Consider the following 18227-nt stretch of genomic DNA (forward strand, 5'->3'; position numbering starts at 1 on the left):
GTATCTGCTGTTCCTTTCAGTGGCAGTGGCACCTTCCATGCACAGTCTAGTATGTAACTATCACTGGTACCAAGCCAGACTCTCGGATCTGAAAAGCCTTTGACTTTGGGAAACGCGTAGGCCTTGACTTTGATCCTTGTTAAAGGCACACTGAAATCGGTTGGAATCTGTCCATATGATTGAGCTGACTGTAGGTCAGGCTCTTTGTTAATGTCTTCATCCATTAACAGATTGGGCCGGGACTGTGCCTTGGATCCAGGGGGACTTTGTATCACAACTCCGCAGCATAGGCTTATTGACAAATGACTTTCCCTTTTGTGCGTTCATGTTAAATTGGTAAAAATCAGTGGTAAACCTGCATACCAAGGATTTTTTTAATACATTTATCTGACTTATTGTCTAATTCCCTGTAGACTGTTAATTAGACAAACCTTTCCCTGAATTGGGTGCATGCTTAATTACTCTGCCAGTGGTTCCTCTTTCCCTTAGCTCTTTTGTAGAGTTTCTTCTTTAAGTTCAGTTTGTTCTCTCTTGAGAGAGAAAATTTAGACGAAGTAATAAAACTGTCAGTGCCTGGACAATAAAAAGAAAACAATTAGGCCTGTCTAGTCCTTTGGTGTGTGCATGCACTGTGTTGTTATGTGGTGAATAGTGTATAGACATGGCCCGTGTAAGCTAGTGATTTTTTAAAATTCCCTAGCTTATAAAATCTGACTTCCACATTTATAACTGTCATTAGCAGTCCTGGGCTATTTCCGATCCCTCATATATGGCAAAGACCAACTGCTTGTACAGAGGAGCCAGTGACCTGGATCTGGAAAAGTTGTTCTTCAGCCCTAGGATTTCTGGCTGGTGGTTTCTTTTCAGGAGAATGATCCTCATCAGGGAGCAAAGCTGTCTGCCGCAAGGGGCAGGGACTATGCTGGGGCTAGAGGGTCTGAGGGTAGAGCACTCTGAGAAATGCGGGGATTACGCCCAGCTCCGGGAGGTTTTTTCTGGGAGTTTGGGGCAGCTCTGTGCCCCTTCTGTCTATTCTTTCTCGTCCAAAATCAAATGGGGATTGTCTTTATCTTGGTCAGGAGGTTGTTGTGAAGCTTTATTCAAGACTCTTGAGATGCTCTGAGGAAATGCAGGGATTAATCCATTGTTGTTTATTTTATGCACAAACACTTGTCTGTTGGCTCTGCTGACTGTCAGTCATTAGTGGGGGCTCTTCCCACCCTCTGGAGAAGGGCTAGGCCAGGTCAGGGCCAGACCAGTGTCAGAGACAGCTTGGCTGGCTGGATGTCAGGCAAGGAAAGTAAGTTAGTAAGACTGCCAAGCAAAACAGTTATAGATTTGTCCATAACTTGGACATATCTATAACATGTCCTTTATGGTTATGCCATCTGTGATTGACAGATCTGTATTTGGTATGGCGAGTGGAGAAGTCATGGCTAGGTGTTAAAGGCAGTGAAAGAGGCTAGTTTCCAGGGATGTTTGTTTACCCTTGACACTCCTCCCGTGCAGATCTGAATGCAAAATCCTTCCAGGTTTGCATGCTCCGCTTTATTTTCCTTGTCTCTTTTCCAGAACTGGTCAGGAATGAAGTGCCAATTCAAACTGCTGCGCATGGCTGTTGCCTTGATCTGTAGTAAGTATCACCCAATATTTGGCACATACACGATCCTGCTTTGTTTGTCCTTGTCACAAGAATTCATGCTAATTGGGGGAGTTTTGACTTTGCAGCAATTTTGGTAGGAACCTGCAGCTGGATCTTCTGGCAGCAGAAACCACATCACTCTTGAATGCAGATTTTGGCTTTCAATGCAAGCATTTGTAGATGACAGTTTGTTGTTAGCCAGCATCTGTAGCTTGTGGCATTTGTGAAGATCTTGGACTTAGATGGCTTGGTTTTGAATTCTCAAACAAGCAGTGCTTTCACAATGCTAATGTTCAGGTTTCCAACCGCAGTTCCCATCTGGGATGGTGACAGCATTATACAAACATTAACAAATTATCTTCCAGGCACACCCCTAGGATGGCACTGCAAGGCACTGTCACTACAGACAGCTGTCTTCAAAGTCTAACTCACACTTTTTATGATTTTGGTATAAAATTTTGGAAAGAGAATATTCTCCCACCTGGGAGACCTAGACAATGACTTTTTTTTCCTTCTTTATTCCAGTGAGCTTTGAATTTGGAAGAGCTGTGTGGCTGCGATTCCACCCCTCTGCCTACCCACCATGCCCGCACCCCAGCTTCATGGCTCACCTGGGAGGGGTGGTGGTTGGAATCACTCTTGGTGTCATCATCCTGAGGAACTATGAGCAGAGACTCCAAGATCAGTCCTTATGGTGGATCTTCCTTTCTATTTATCTCATTTTTGTCTTGTTTGCCATCTTCTGGAATATCTTTGCCTACAGCCTGTTGGATCTGAAGCTACCTCCCCCTCCCTGAAAGCACAGGACAAAAAACTCTGGAGAGTGGAACTCATCTGCCAGCTATGTTAAATGAATCAACATGGAGGATCTATTTTTATATGAAACTTAGGGGAGGATGATTCTTTTGAACACAAGCATGTGCTGAAGGAGACACTTAAAGGTCTCACAAGCAAATGGGCTGATCAGTTTGAGCATGAATCTAGCAGGTACTGTAATACTGGCTGGCTTGGACCCTGCAGTTTTTCTGATGCGGGGGCTCCTGTGGGACAGCTTGTACCTGGGCATTTATTGCTTGGTTTGTTAGCACACATCCATGTTTTGTATGGGCTATTTGCGTTTTCCAGGTCGGTGCTGTACTTGTGGCCAGTGTTTGAACAAAACTCCTCAATGTTACTGAACACTAGAATGGAAAAAGAGCAGACATTTACTAACTAGATACTCACGTGATATTCACAAGGCAGCTTGGGTTTGGTTTCAACAGATACATCTGACTGTTCAGCCATACCAGTGCCACTGTCTAATTACTTGAATGGTTCCTTAAATACTTTAGCCTATGGTGAAAACCGTCTTTCAAAGGGATCAGCAGAACTTGATCACCCAAAGTGGTGGAGACTGATCCTCAGCTATAGATCAAACAATATTGCACTAGAAATCTTGGGGACTCTTTAGAGTGGTGTGGACACCCAGCCAGAGGTGACTTCTACTCGGCATGTTTCACTTCATTTTTCCCAGCCTGCTGTGGGTAGACGGTGTGGCTGGTGTTTCATTTTTATGGGAAAAGGGGAGCAAAGGTTTATTTGTGTTTTTATCAGTTGACAATCGGGTGCTGTTTTCTTCTCCCTGTTTGTTTTTGGCCATGTTGCTCTAATGTCTGGCCTGTAGTGAGCTCCAAGCAAGGATCTCAACTCCTCCAGCAGGCTCTTGCTAGAAAAGCGGGACCAGGATCACCCCCAGCAGTGCAGGGTGTGAGCTATCTAGACTTTCCAGCCATCCAGTCCACGCAGGGCCAAATTTGTCTGCTGAAGTCGGTGGAGTTCAAGCTGGGTGGTATGTAGCACTGATTTCCTACCAAAGTGGAAAGGGTGTTACTGTGATCACTATGAAACTGATAAAACTGGTTTTACAGTGACTGCTAAAATGGCAAAGAGGGTCAGCCTTTCCGAGGCAATGGAACTTTAGGGGCTCCAAGCAACAGTTGCAACGATGCCTTTTTGCTTAACAGAGGTTGAGCACAGGATTTAGGAATCTCTAAGCGGTCTGTAACAGTCCACACAACAGCGTGCTGCCTGCATGGACTGGGGGACCAGACTGGAACGCTGGGAGCGGGAGCAGTGCTTTAGGTACATGTCTCTGTCGGGTGTTTATGTTGTTTTGCTTCTCACTCTAGAGTTGCCAAAATAGAGTCCAGGAATGTGGATGCCCTGCCTCTTCCCACCCAGTTCAGTGGGCTGGATAAAGCAGCCATAGGAGTCTCTCTAGACCAGCTCCTTTTTCCCTTTTCTATTTGCATGTCGGTGCCCTTGGCAATGCAGAGAAAGATGACATGTTTCGGTGGGACCCTCCACACAGAGGAACAAGGCCACTCGACACAAGCAGCGCACAAGCCTTGCTCTCTTTCTGTGGAGAGATGCCTTTTCCCATCCCAGGGACAGGGGAGGTGGTTGACTCTCAGGTTGCATCAGACCCTTGACCAGAAAACACTTACTGCTTTTTTGTATAAATTTGTTTTTTAAATTTCCTGCAGTTCTTTTTTTTTTGGTCAATAAGTAAAGTGAGAAACAAAAAATTGCGTAAAAGGAATATTTGGGATGGTGGAGAGAAGGCTGCTTTCCATAAGACCAGATCCCTTCTAAGGGGGCTGCCCTTTCACCAAATGAAGGCTGTAGGGTGGGAGTAACACAGGGCAGGTCCTGAGTCTCTGCCAGAGAGACACTGCTCAGGCAACAGACACTACCTTTCCACAGCACATCTCATGGGCAGTAGCAGTCAGGTTTGCTCTGCAGCAAAGTGTCTCTGTGTCATGGGCTTTATTCTCTCAACTGTGTAATTGGTGCTGCCAGCTGATACCACAAACTAGTGGTTGTCTGTCCCTCTAGAGGGGACACTCACTAGTGGTCATCAGCTGTCCCTTTCTTTCCCTTTTTGGATAAAGCTCTCTGCTAGGGTGAAGTTCTGGCCCCATGGGACTTGCTAGTAAAACTCCTGTTGCCTTTGGGAAAGGGGAGGGGGAGAAGGAAAGGGTTTCTACAGTCTGGAATAAGCCTTACCTGCGAAAAAAACATTTTTTGCCTTCTTTGAGCACAGGAATGGGAGCTCTGCGGGTAACTGCACCTTCGATGTTTCCCCTTGCTGGCAGATTGTTCGTGGGTCCTTGGATCAAGGGACAAGAGGAAGGGATAAGGTTCAGAGTTTTAGTTGTTTTAGAGGAGGGGAATAATTCCTTGTGCCATTTTACCTCTGCAGTTTGGGTCTGGGTTGAAGAAGTCACAAGAGTTTACATGCATTTTTTCAGGTCAGGAGCCAGCCAGTGAGTTTCGCAGTGGTGGAGACAACCTCCTTGGGGAGCAACAGGCAAGCAGGAGAGCAGGCAGTCAGGAGAATACTGACAAAAACATGGTTCACGCTGAAGGAGGACATCCCTTTCCTTACCTATTGCTAAGCCTTTCTGATTACAGATGCCTTTAAACTAGAGGTGAGCAGGAAATTGAGTTTCCAGGAAGTTTTTAGGAAAACATTGAAATTTGTGGTAGAAAACGTCAATCACAACAAAAGCCAGGTTATTTTGCCTATAATTTATCAAAGTGCAATATGTACAGATTGGCTTTTCTTTTTGGTTTCTCAGCCAAAAGCTATTTAATGCCCATCAGTTTCTCCCCGGGAAAGCTTTCTGTGCCTGCCAGTGATGTCCTCTGTTGTGAATCAGTGAGTTAGAGGCTGAAGGGCCACTGTCCCTCTTCATCAGCCTCTCCCTGACCCTGGCCAGGATATCTATGCCTCTGCTCAGGGGCAGGAGGTAGCTGAACAGAGTATTTCAGGAGCCCTTCTCTGGTCCTTCACCCATAGTTGAACATAGTTCACATGAACTGATTCAAAAGAGTTCTCACTTCGAGCTTGACTTGCTCTCCCAAATTATTGTTCATCTTTCTAACCTCCATTCTGTGGCCCTCTTCCCTGCCTGTGGAGCAAGTCTATAAGCAACTCTGGGAATCAGAAAGGCCAGACTTTAGATCGGTACTAGGTTTATTGTATGTGAAGAAATGAAACCCTGTCACATTCCTGTTCATCAGAGCTGAAAACTCACCCCATACATAGAGCAGGTCGTACATTGAGCCTGGTGTCTGCTGAGAACCCATCAACTCATGGAGTAAAGAGCAATGCACAATGCTTAGGCCTTTGTAATTATACTTAAATCACTGAAATTATACTGTGAAAATCTGTCATGTTGTTACGGTGTTATCAGGAAATCCAGCTACGTTGTTCTCTAATTCACCCAGCAGTGCCATAGTGCTGCAGCACCAGAGAGCTGATAGCAAGCAGGCTTTTCTTTTACCTCCAGATGTCCTTGATGCTGCTGGCTTATTTCACAGCCTTAATATTCTCCATCCTGCTCATTTGTTGTTGCAGCTTGTCACAATCAGCAGTGTTTCCCTGAAGGAGTTGTCTACATGGGGGACTGGTTGTGGTGGTTGTTTTGGTTTTATTTCAGCTGCTGCCAGGATTTTACATCACAATCTGATAAAATGCGAATCTATTGAACCTTATAGATGTGCAGTGCCAGAACAAAAGGCAGGAACTGTTACCAGTGCACAGATTTGAGACTAGTACATGTTTAAGGAACTTATTTCATGCTTGTGTCCTTGAGTGAGGACAGTGTCCAGGGGGATAGAAGCTGCTTCTGTGCTGGACTTCCCATTTGGTAAGCATACTGCAGCACCGGTCCATTGAGGAAACCCGGCACAGATGTAGGGAGCAATAACGCGGGCTGGGCGAATCTGGGTGCTGGTGGTACAGCTCCTTCAGGGACACCTGCCGGCAGCACAGAAACGCCGCAGATCGGGTCGGACTGGGGAGCTTTTCCTGATCACTTATCCCAGACAAGGAGAGAAGTGAGAAGTGCCTCAGACAGCCGGGGGGGAAGAATAAGGAGAACCAGCTCGAGCAAGGGCTGCAGGACTTGCAAATTGCACCTTGTATTCTTAGATGCTTGGATACAGGGAGATATTAATTTTGCACACATCAGTAATAATAAAGAAAGGGGGAGGGTTGGAATGGAGTGATGGGAGAGGAGGTTACCGGAAACAATCTCCAAGTATGTTTTAAAGGTGTAGTAAAAGCGCTGATGAATTCACTTTTGCTAAATCTTTTGCTAAATGTTTAAGCCAACATTTTAGGTCATTTTTCCCTTCAGTCAATAATACTTAGCACTTACATGATATATCACGAATCTTCACTACTTGCTCCTGTAGGAGTAGGTAAGTTTTTATAAATGGAGAAGGGCGAGGCCAGAGAAATTATGGCTGTCTGAGGTGACAAAGCCAATTTTTGCCAGACTGGAAATAAACCTCAGGGATTCTGTGTCCCAAGACCTTGCTCCTTCTGATGGATTATGCTGCCTCTGTGCTTTAAATCAGCTTAGGTAAGTCTCAGTTTGGACAGGTGTGAGAGGTGGAATCTGACACAGTTAGAGCTGGTACCACACTAAGAGCTATCTGCTGACCTTACAAGACAGCTGCTGTTTTGTGCCAGTGTTTAGTCTCACAGGATCGTGGGTAGGATTTTCACACATACTTCAGTGAGTCAAGAGCTCGAAGTCTATTCATTTACACAGATTCAAGCTTGGCTCAATTGCTTTGGAAACCCCATACACTGACTTTATCTGAAGTGAAACTGGAAAATCTGAATGCAGTTCAGCACCAGTAACCTCTGGAGGCAAACTGGGATCCAGAGGACAAAGGCCAGCACCTCCGAGGTTTTGCCTCTCTTTGAGTATCACTGTCATTTGTCCTTTATGGTAGTGGCTGCTTTACAGTGCTGTGATAAGGCTCAGAAATTGCTCCTGTGGTCACTGATGCTGAGAGCCGGTTGTAATGGAAAGCAATGCATTTTGCACCTCTATAAAGAAAGAAGCACACGTAAGACAGAAATCAAACTGGTTTAAAGGTAAATGTATTTTTAATGTTACCATTAATCATTGGCTTTTAATTGGGAAGAGCTTTCTAATGAGGTTTTTCTGAAATGCCAGAAGTGGTACAGAAAATTTATGTTGCAGAGTAGTTTACAACACAGAACAGAACAAATTCTCGGGGCCTGATTTAAGTAGCAAAAATACCTTAATTTCCAGTGAGCTTAACGGCTATGTTAGTCATTGACTGTCTCCGGACTCCCCCACAGTCTATTAGGTTTGCAAACAAAGCTAGATTTATGGAGCTTTTCTTTTGCTTCCACAACTAAAGTTAAATGCATCCAAGTGTTAACAAAGCACCGACCAATGTAATTTTCTGCCTTAAAATACTGAACAAATGATACTTTCCCGTTAAGGGCTAGTAAAACAAAATTATATTTGCAAGGTAACACGCTATTGTATGTTTCCAAATATTTTTGTATCGTGTACATTCTGTATATTTTTGTTGTAACAATATTATTTGAGCGCAGATTCCATTAAAAAATTTTTTTGTTGGTGGGTTTTTTGGTTGTTCTCTGTTTCATTTTTTTAATAAAACTGAGCTGTTTTATGTCACATGCCAAAAAACAACCAAGAAAAAACTTTCAAAGATGGGTTAGTAAGTATTTCTACTGTTAAAGTATTTAACAGGAGAGCAATTAGTTTTGAACTCTGCAATGTAATTTTTGAATACTGACACTAATAACTCTTTTTTTGTCTCTTTAAAAATGTCTGATAAAGGGAGAAATGAGCTGCTATTTATTTCTCCATGAGGTCTAACAGGGATGCAGAGCTAGCTTGTGACTTGTATTAAAAATTCAGGTCTTGCCCCACTACTTGACGACCAGAACTTCAGTGCAGCAGCGACCTCAGAACTGAGGGGCAGTTGAAGACAAGCACCTTAGACTGTTTAATTTTCTTGATTGGGTTGGAGGGTTATTAGCTTTTAACATCAATGTCTGCTGAATGTTTTCAAATCTCAAAGAGCCAAAGCACTCTTGTCTCTTGAATTAACAGTGGGAAAAACATGTCCAGGAAGTTCTTCAGTAAACCTGTCAGAGACTTAGTGATTCTGAAGTAAGTAAAATATCCTTCTACCAATATGCATCAGGAAGGGGGAGGCTATTTTGAAAAAAACCCTTTGTGTGGTGTTGCTGGGAACTACTGGGTTAAAATATAAATTGCAGAAATGGAAATGTGACTGACAGCAGTTCCTTCACATTTGTTACTTTTAAGAGGCAGATTACTACTACTGTATGCAGGACTCAACTCTTGATGTTAATGTTCTGCACTTAAGTGAGCTTCTCTGAGATACTCAAAGCTCTTTAGTCATTATTTTTTATTCAGCAAGAAGGTGAAAAAGGAGGTTTTTGTCTGTTTCTGTCAGTTAGTGCAGGAACTGTGTTATTGTTTGTCAATACCATACCCTTGCCTTGATGGCCCAAGTAATTTTAGAAAGGCAAATTAAAGGACCGAAATACTACAAATTCCAGCATATCTGTAGCAAAGGAGCCAAAAGCTGGCAACCTTGATACCATACACCCTTCATACCTTGATACAAATTCATAAAACTCATTATCATTTTATTCCCATAGCTCCCAATTATCTGCTGTATAGTAAGCATTGCTCGTAAGTGTTGGAAAGAGAAATACTAATTGGCTTTTATGCTACTTCTCTTGTGAAATGAAGGAAAAAAAAAAAAAAAAGCAAGCCCCTGAGCTTTCAAACTGCGAGAGGTCTTTAGCACTTAAAGCTAAACTTGCATTAACATAGGCCTATGATTTGGGTTTTTCTTCTCCAAAAGGTTTTAAATCAGACCCTTAACACTACAGTAAAAAATCTTGCAAGTTTGCAGATTAAGTACTAATAGCACATCTCAGCATCTTATGACCTTTTGTGTGCTTCATCCTTAGTTGTGAATAGCTGATTGCTGGAGAAGCAGTTAAGTGTATAATGCCTTCCAGGCATTCATGCAGCTAAACCAGCTTCTTCTGCGTTATTTATTATGCTTTTGTATAATTACCTTTAGTTTTGCTTTTTTTAAATAGAATTTATAAAGGGAATATGCCAGTAAAACATGCAAAATCAGGAAATGCACTACCAGGGTGTATTTCAATGTGTGTGTGCTTCCAAGCATCTTGAGTTTGTTGTAGGTGACTGAATGGCAAAGTCAGTGCAAAGCTGGTAAAAGCCTGGCAGTCTTAAAACAAAGGCTGCAGAAAGGATGTTTTTTCATACTGCCAGCCATCTTCAGACTTGAGAAAACTCAGCAAAAACTGTAGGTACCCATACATAATGGGATACAAATTCCATGGGACTGATGTTGAGGGCTGATTACCTTGAAGAGAAGCCGCCAAGACAAGCCAGATCAAAGGGTTAAAGGTAAAAGTTAAAAATATCTTGATTTTCAAGAGTGATATGTGATCATTTACCCAGCAAATAAAACAAAAATCTTATTGAAAATGACTGTGGCAGAGGTCATAGGACTGTAGTACAGTTCTGGTTGGAAGGGCCCTCAGAAATTCTCTACTCCAACCTCCTGCTCAAAGCAGGGTTACCTATGCAGTCAGAGCAGGTTGCTCAGTGCTTCATCCAGTGTGTTCTTGAAAACCTCTACGGATGAAGACTGCACAGAACAGTTCTGGTTGCATCTCAGAAACAGTTTATTACTATAATCACCAGCGCTGCTGTACCTGGGACTGACCTACCCTTTTGTGAGCATTAAGGCCAGCACAAGTAACACCTGGCTGCATGGGGTTCTGTGGCCTCATTCTCCACCTGTGTGGGGCAAGAGGAACAGGGTGGTACTGTTGGGCTGACTTCTCATACTGTTCTACCAGATCACAACTACCTATCCCTCACACCTAACTTTTTTTTTTTTTTGGAGCATTGAGAACAACTCTGCTTTTTTTACCAGGCAAAATACTAAAGGATCAGTGCTCCAACTTAGTTAAAAACGTGCAAGAGCAAGAGAGGGGGACATGTTTTATGGAGCGGCATTGCTTTACTGACTTATGAATAAAAGAGCCTAAAAGAAAACGTCATTACTCCTCAGAGCTCCTGCAGATAACAGAGTAAGGGTTTTCTGAAGCTACTTTATTTTCTTCTCTGACCTGCCCCTTCATTCTATCTATCACTCTCCCGTCAGTATGATGCTTGCAAACTCCTGCACATTACACTAGCAACTTCTTTATAAAGCGTGAATAAAAAGTTTTTAAACAGGAGACATCAAGGACAAGACTTATTTGGAATTAAAACAGTCACAGTATTAAGGATTTAAATGTGTTTTATTATAAACCTTATTATAGGTTCAACACAGCTGTGTTACAGGAAAGCATTTAGCTTTTACCTTCATAATATACAGCAATGGCAGAGTAACCAGTCTTACTGCATTAGTGAGACTGTTACAGTTAGTGTTTCAGGCCTTGAATGGGACTTGTTCAAATGCCAGGTTAGGCATTCAAACACCCTCTGCTGCAAAGGAAATGAATAAGGTGTTTTCCTTACATCACATTTGCAGAAATAGTCCTCATTTATGTGGTCCCAAAAAGGCTTTCTAAGTTTTGGTTCCATCTGTAGCCAAAGATGTTCTTCAAATATTCTGCTATCTAAATATCCTTTGATTTAGAAAATGAATTTCATATGATGTGGGTAAAAATTCACTGCTGAAAAACAATGAAATGTTTTCAAATCTAAATAATTAATTTAGGAACTTAGTTCAATTCAATTTATGAAGAAGTGTTATTGATTTAAGGACTCAGGTTAACATTGCATCTATAAGATCTTCAGGTTTAGTTTCTTGCTGCTGAAAAACACGCTATTATTTACAGTTATGCAAAATGGATGTAAAATACTACAACTACCCAACTGTACAAAGAAAGTCTTGATCATAAAAAGGCAAATTAATGAAATAGGATTCATCATCTACCCTGGGAATTTAACAAGTCTGACTAGTGTATGTATACATACATACATACATACAAGCACATAAAAATGTATTCATAAAACTCTTCAGTCTTAAGGCAATTCTGTTTCATACCAATTAACAAGTTGCTTATCTAAGAGCAGAAGAATAAACTTTGCTAATTTGAAAGTAGAACGTGCAAACTAGTTACAAACTTACTACCTATGTTCTCTCATATGAACAAAAGTGATGAATTCATTTACTATTATTTATCCAAATGTTTGTGCTTTTTTATGTACGAAAGTAACCAGATCTTAACGATTAGACAATGATAACCTTAAAGATGCTTTAAATATCTAAAACACAGAAAAATGCTTGCCAGGTAAGTGATTTTTCTTTTTTTCATGCAATGACAGTAAAAACCAAATGGCATGACTTCCCCAGAAAAGGAAGAACAGTCATTTGGAGAATCTGGTAAGCACTGAAAACTATGCATGAGTTTACATAACATCTAGTATTTACACATTAAAACAAAGCTCGTGCTGCTTTCTTTAAAAAGAGGAAGAGTAGACAGAACTACAATTTAGATTTGACCTGGGTAATACTTTTAAATATAAATTAAAATTTCTGTCATAGTGAAATGAAGCTGCACAGAAGAAATTAATGATTTATACAATACCCTTAAATAAATGCAGAATAATTAAGTTTGGTTTAAACCACTGCTGTTTCTCTCATGAATTCCTCAAGGACAGCCACTACGTTTTTGGCTTCTGGCATTTCTGCATGTTCTACTTTAACAATCTTCAAAAGGATGTCTCCACTGCCGCAGTTCTTTAGGAACATGTAACATTTGAACAAGGCATAGTGGTTCATTTCAGCCTGGCGGATAAACCTCTTCAGGTTGTTAATGTCTTGTATAGCCTGGAAAAAGAGTAATGGTATTTTCTTATCCTCCTACATGGAAAGAAAATATGCTACTATGTGGGAAAGTGAGGGAAGAATAGCAGGAGAAGCAAAAGCATTTCTAATAGGGATTTTGTATTACTACTCTGAGTAATGTAAGAATTAAGTGAGTACTGTCCTTGATGGATATTGCCACTGATATTTTAAAAGATGCAAAAAGTGTGGACGCACGTTCAGACATGATCAAATTGTGGTATCAAGAGTTCACCTCATCTTTCTGGAAGATCAGCTAACAAAAATTAACTACTGAATCCATACTACCCAATTACATGCTATTATTGTGTGAATAATAACAGTATTTCAAGAAAAAAATTTTAAGAAAAAAATAGTTGGTTTTTATTTTAAATATCAGAAAGTTCCTTTGGCTTACTCACTGAAGAAACTTTCACACAGCTTTACATACTGGTTCTGTCAACAATACTACGCCATCTACAAGTAATAATAGCAGTCAGAAAATTAAATTTCAGAATTAGTCAGATAATGATGTAGGGACACTGTAACAATAAGTTTTTTTCCTTGCTGCAAAATGAGTACTTGGTCCCTCAGTAACCCTGATGTCTCCTCCAAATCCTTAACATATATGAACAGTTACCTTCAATTTAAAGTTTTCCAAAATTTGCCGGAAGAGAAATGGATTTCCACCTTCAGCACCATTTATAAAAGCATGCATCCAGTCCTCACAGAATCTGTTGCTTCCTGTCACATGTTCCGGAACAGAAAGAAAAGGGGAGCAAGAAGTAAATAAGCTCAACATAAGTTTGTTGCTGCATTCACCTGGTTTAATTGTTCTCACACAATAAATAACCATAGTATACCTGGGCCAGGAAATAAAAGTCTAAGAAAATCAGTATTCAGGTGGAGAACAAAAGCAAACACAGCTACAGTGATTACACAAAATTCTGAGTGTTGCTTTCTGTAACATTTGTCAAAAATCCAACAGACAAAGAAGTACATTTTGCAGCTTGCCCTGAAGTGTAAAATCATAGTTTTACGGTCCACAAATTAAATGCATTCTGGATTTTATTATCAACCATTTTCAAACCAGAGCTCCAGTGCATATGGTAAAGACAATTATTCTGCAACCCAAGAGGAAAGCATGTTCTGGTTTCCAGCCAGAATCCAAACTTTCTGGGCATGAACCTAAGAGCTGCTGCGTATCTTCAGTTACCACTGAAGACCAGCACTCTCAGCATCAGAGAGATACAAGGGGGTGACATGACATATTCAGAGCCATGGTCTCACCTGCATTATGGAACTGAGGCTGGGGTCCACCACAGTCTATAATCATTGACTTGTGCTGCTCCTCAGTCATAGCGATACACAAGGAGGTCATTGTGCCTTCCTGAACAAGTCCCTGGAGGCTGGCAGCTGCCAGAAACCTAACTCAAAAAAATCCTTGTGAATTGCTTGTTTCTACACGACACCTGAATAGCAAAAACAGGATGGTGTCACACACAAAATCAAGTTACTCACAGGCCCCTTGGTTTCAAAGCATCTTTACCTGCTAATGTCTTTCTCTGTTCTTTCATCTGAGTTTTTTACTTCCACAGGAGTGTAACTCAAAGCCTTTGAGAGAGGGAAAAAAAAAACAAACTAGATGCTGATTTCATATTATTTCTGTTGCTTTATTGTAGTTACTAGTAATAAATAGATAACATGGTACCTTTAGTTTTTTTCTTTTCAGAGTAAAAGTAGAAGCTAAAAGAATACTCCATATTATAGTCACTGCAAGTATTTTTGCATTCAAAAGAAATACAGTGGTTATACTTTATTAATTATTCCATAAAAAGTCTTTTCAAACTCAGAGACTGGTGCTAAGATTAATTTTCCTTTTCTTTTTCCAGTGAATTACATGAGACACAGGCAATAAAACATTCCTTTTGGCTCAGAAGGATTATCGCAGGGACAGCTTTCTCATTCTATTTCTAATTTTCTCATTCTAATTACAAGTTGGACACTACTAAGCAATTTAAAATGAATTAACCATAAAAATTACTTTTCAAACATTAGTTTATTCCTGCTTGATGGATGAAATTTCTAGGTATTGCCTTAGCAATAAAGGAGGGAGAAAGTGCTTGTCTTGAATTTAAAAAAAGGAGCTGTTCCTCATTTTTCCTGGCTGGGAAAACAAATACAAAAAATATTTTAAACACAATGCGAGAGTCGCTGAGGTGCCTTCCATACCTTTTTTGTTATTCAGTTTGACATATACTTACAGCATGTAACAAGAAGGCAAGCTTCTCCTGGAAGAGCTGCACTACTCTCTGAATAGGGCATACAGAATTCTCAAACCAGCTTTGCAAGTAGGGGTTAACATAGGTCTCCAAGGTTTTTTGCTGTAATGAGTTGAAACATTAAAACTTTAACTGCAAATTAGATTTCTGCACAAAAAAGAAGCATATTAATAATCTATTCAACCTATGACATTTGGATGTCAAATCCTGCTTCATTTCAAGCCATGCTAGACTAAAGTCATGAGTTTGACATTTAAACCCATGCTGATGTGGAATATGAGATATGAAGGGCTTGATGTTTCAAGAATTAAACAGAATTGTAACATATTATGATATATACTGAGCAAAGAGCATGCACCAACAGACAGGGGATGAGGTAGGGACATAAAATGCATACTTCATTAGAAAAACTGCTGCAAGAAAAACAACAAAAATCTCTAACGTTCAGAAGCAGTAAGAACCTAGGTGGACACTGCTAACATACCATTAGACCATCAAATTTTATTAGTCATTCTCTCTGAATACAACTACAAGTAACCTTTAACAGATTTATGACTGGTACAAAAATCCTTCTTTTTTTCCCTTTGACTTGTGTGGGTAATAGCACTTTAGGCATTCAGTGTCTCTATAGCAAAGCAGGTAACCATCTCTCACAGTGTTTCATATTAGTATCTTAAACACTAACTTGTTTCTATAATCTAGATCTTCCAGACTGCTTTAGTAATAAGTTTGTGTAAAAAGTGGTCATTTTCACCACCTAAAAAAAACCAAAAAACCAAAAAAACACTAAAAATCAGGCCTTACCTCTGGATTAAGGTCTGTCTTCAGACTTTGAACATATTTGTCCAGTTCAAGTCTGAAAGTATCTTTTTAAGGAAAATAAGATGAATCAGATAAGACCTGCATTTGGCCCTTCAATGTATGGTTATTATTAATGCATTCAGTTATATACTAGAAAGTTTCCATAAACAGGCTAATAGACTGATTTCAAGCAGGAAGCAGACAAAATGAGAACATTACTTTTACATCAGCTCCCTCTCCACACAGGTAGGAGAGTTAAAGGTAAGGATATAGTTCTAGGCCTTTCTCTGAGCCACCTAAGAAACAAATCACATATTCTGGAGCTGTGATGTCCGATTCCAGCGTTGCCATTTCTAGAAGATTTTCGTGTCGGAAAAGACAGTAGTAACAACCAACTTTATATTCTGGTATGCTAGGCAGAAAAAAAAAAAAGATCGATTTTGTTATAAATACATCACAATAAGGAAGTGCAAAAAATAGATGTACGTGATTTCCATAAAGAATTTTCACCCCCTAGTACAGGCTGCTCCTATACCAGGCCATCCATCCTCTTCTTTCCTCAGCAGGGTAACCAGAGTAGTTTAAGTTGGAACAGTAATAAATACATGTAATATTTTAAGTATTCAAACAGCAAATGATTTATCACAATACTTTTCCCCAAACCACCCAGAAAAAAAAAAGATAAAAGTGCCATTTGCACAGAGCTGTTATTAACAACAGCAATAGACTGAAAGCATAGAACTGGGATTAAACCTAACTACAGCAGCAGATGGCAAAATGTGCAATGCTGCCAACATTTCTTATACTTGCTAAACTGATTTGTGAATGAGAAGTTGTTTTACCTCAGCTCCACAGACACTACGTTCCCCATCCCTTCAAAAAGGGCTCCTTTAGTAAGACGCTTAGCAATAAAACCACGCAGTTCAGTCTCCGCTTCAGCTGGTAAATTAGTGTCCAGCAACGAGAGGCTTTAAGAAAAAAAACCCCACGAAGATAAGAGTTAGTGAAAAGTGAATGTTCTGTTTTTCTGAACAAGTGCAGAACCACTCGCTTGCAGTCATCACACGCTTCTAGGAGAGGGGCCACTGTGATCTCTTTCTGGCTTGCAACTAACTCGCTCTGTGGCCCATCTGAAACGCGCTCAGTGGCTTGCCCACTAGCCCCCAAGCCTGGAGATGCCTGACCCCTTAGCAGCTACAGGCAAGTCACTGCCCCTCTTTGTTCCTCTGCTTCCCCAGCTGCAATCCCGAGTCACAACTATACAGCAGAGCTTGTGAAAAAAATTAACTGTCCATTTAAAATTGGTTAATGAATTTAAATTGTGTAATAGCTAAATAAAGGCCTCAGATAACACAGAAGCGTTAAGTATTACCAGTAGAGAAAAACAGAGTACAAACTCAAAGGTGACTGTTTATGTTTAATGCATTATTTGAGCTCTCCAGTTGTGTCCAGAAAAAGCATCCACATGACTTCAGTATGCTTTCGCAGCAGTTTCCGCTTTGATGCGACTTTGATTACTGTTCACTTAACAGCAATGTGAATGCCACGGGCTTCAAGTTAGTAAAACAAAACAAAATATTACAGGTGACTACGCGGTTCAGGCTTTACCTGAAGTCCTCGCCGGAGGGTGTCTCTGCAGCTGGGCTCCCATCCCTGCTGCCAGCTCCCTGCTGCGACGACCTTAAAGTCAAGCCAGTCTCGTGAGGGATTTCAGAGCCTGAACCCACGGGCAGGGCAGGGGAGGGGGGCTGCGCCGGCAGGGCACGGCCTGAGGGCGTTTGGGGGCAGAATCATGACATCGAGACATTGGGGGAAGGGGGGGGGGATCTCCTTGGGGAAAATGAGGAAAATAATCAACGCAGATCGAGGAGCTGGATCGGACGGGCCTGCGGACGCGGCCTGCCCCGGCCCTGCGCGCCCCGGCCCCACGCAGCCGCGGCGGCCCCGCTCACCTGCGGCTCCGGTAGCCGTAGAGGCCGTGGTAGGTGCTGCCGTGCCGCTCCGGCCGCCGCTCCTCGCCCGCGCCGCCGCCCTCCTCGCTGCTCTCCAGCTCCCGCTCGTCGCCGTCCGGCAGCGCCGGCAGCATCGCGGCCCGACCCGACCGGAGCGGAGCGGATCTGACCGGAGCGCACCCGCCGCCGCCGCCCGTTGCGGCCCGCCGGCGCGGCTCTCCGCCCCCGGGGCAGGGGGGCAGGGCGGCCGGGCACCCAGCCGCAGCGCTCCCGGCTCGGTTTCGCGGTGCGCCGTCCCCTGGGACACGCGTCACCTCGCGGGGGAGGATTTACGCGCTCGGGGGTTCCGGCCACGCAGCGCGCCGCGCAGCTCCCGCCGCCCTCGCTGCGGCGGGGACGTGTCTGCGCCCGGAGCGCGGCTGCTGCCCCTGGAACGGCTTCTCATTGCTGTAAACCCTCTGCTCGTGTGATTCACTACTGGAAAACGCAATACAGAGTGCAGATGTGGCGCTACAATACCCGTATCAGCAAAAGTAATTTTCCAAAAGCTGCTTTGTGACAGGGCCTGCTCAAGTCACATTTGACATTACCCATACCATTAAATTAGCGTGCTTGGTAGCTGGGTTTTGTAACTGAGCAGATGTGCAGCTCTCTTTGCAAACGTGCCACTTAAGCTTAACCTTCTGGATCAGAAAAGCAGCTCTAGATCTCGGCCCACAGAAGGGCCAGGATGAACCATGCAGATCCCTTTAGGGTCCTCTGTGAGTTAGCACAAAGACCCCAAAGGGT

The 18227-nt window shown here is 42.2% G+C and overlaps 2 protein-coding genes across 3 annotated transcripts in view; one reads left to right on the plus strand and one right to left on the minus strand.

The window, feature by feature from the left end:
• Positions 1–8180, plus strand: part of RHBDL3 (rhomboid like 3) — a 71911-nt gene extending 63731 nt beyond the window's left edge. The window contains exons 7-8 of the mRNA XM_064522704.1: positions 1573–1633; positions 2168–8180. Coding sequence (XP_064378774.1) covers positions 1573–1633; positions 2168–2439 — 333 coding nt within the window. The 3' untranslated portion in view covers positions 2440–8180. The remainder of the gene's footprint in view (positions 1–1572; positions 1634–2167) is intronic.
• A 2672-nt stretch (positions 8181–10852) lies between these two features.
• On the minus strand, positions 10853–18181 carry C18H17orf75 (chromosome 18 C17orf75 homolog). Of its 2 annotated transcripts, XM_026099092.2 has the most exons (10): positions 17439–18181; positions 17095–17166; positions 16329–16454; positions 15758–15898; positions 15490–15547; positions 14668–14787; positions 13953–14017; positions 13694–13830; positions 13044–13147; positions 10853–12409 (listed from the first exon to the last, which is right to left on the minus strand). In XM_026099092.2, exons 1-10 carry the CDS (start codon positions 17570–17572, stop codon positions 12200–12202), a joined length of 1167 nt encoding a protein of 388 aa, XP_025954877.1. In that variant the 5' UTR covers positions 17573–18181; the 3' UTR covers positions 10853–12199. The 2 variants fall into 2 exon arrangements, with proteins under 2 accessions (XP_025954877.1, XP_025954878.1); XM_026099093.2 differs by lacking the exon at positions 17095–17166 and having other exon boundaries at positions 17439–18180.
• Positions 18182–18227: the final 46 nt, after the last annotated feature.

Source organism: Dromaius novaehollandiae, chromosome 18, assembly GCF_036370855.1.
Source record: "Dromaius novaehollandiae isolate bDroNov1 chromosome 18, bDroNov1.hap1, whole genome shotgun sequence".
Lineage (NCBI taxonomy): Eukaryota > Metazoa > Chordata > Aves > Casuariiformes > Dromaiidae > Dromaius > Dromaius novaehollandiae.

Coding starts and splice junctions, on each gene's coding strand:
- C18H17orf75 (XM_026099092.2), bottom strand. CDS start 17,572: ATGCTGCCGGCGCTGCCGGACGGCGACGAGCGGGAGCTGGAGAGCAGC. Junction 15,548..15,757: donor TCAGAGAAAGGCCTAGAACT/ATATCCTTACCT, acceptor TTAAAAAGATAC/TTTCAGACTTGAACTGGACA. Junction 12,410..13,043: donor TGGAAAACTTTAAATTGAAG/GTAACTGTTCAT, acceptor CTCTTTTTCCAG/GCTATACAAGACATTAACAA.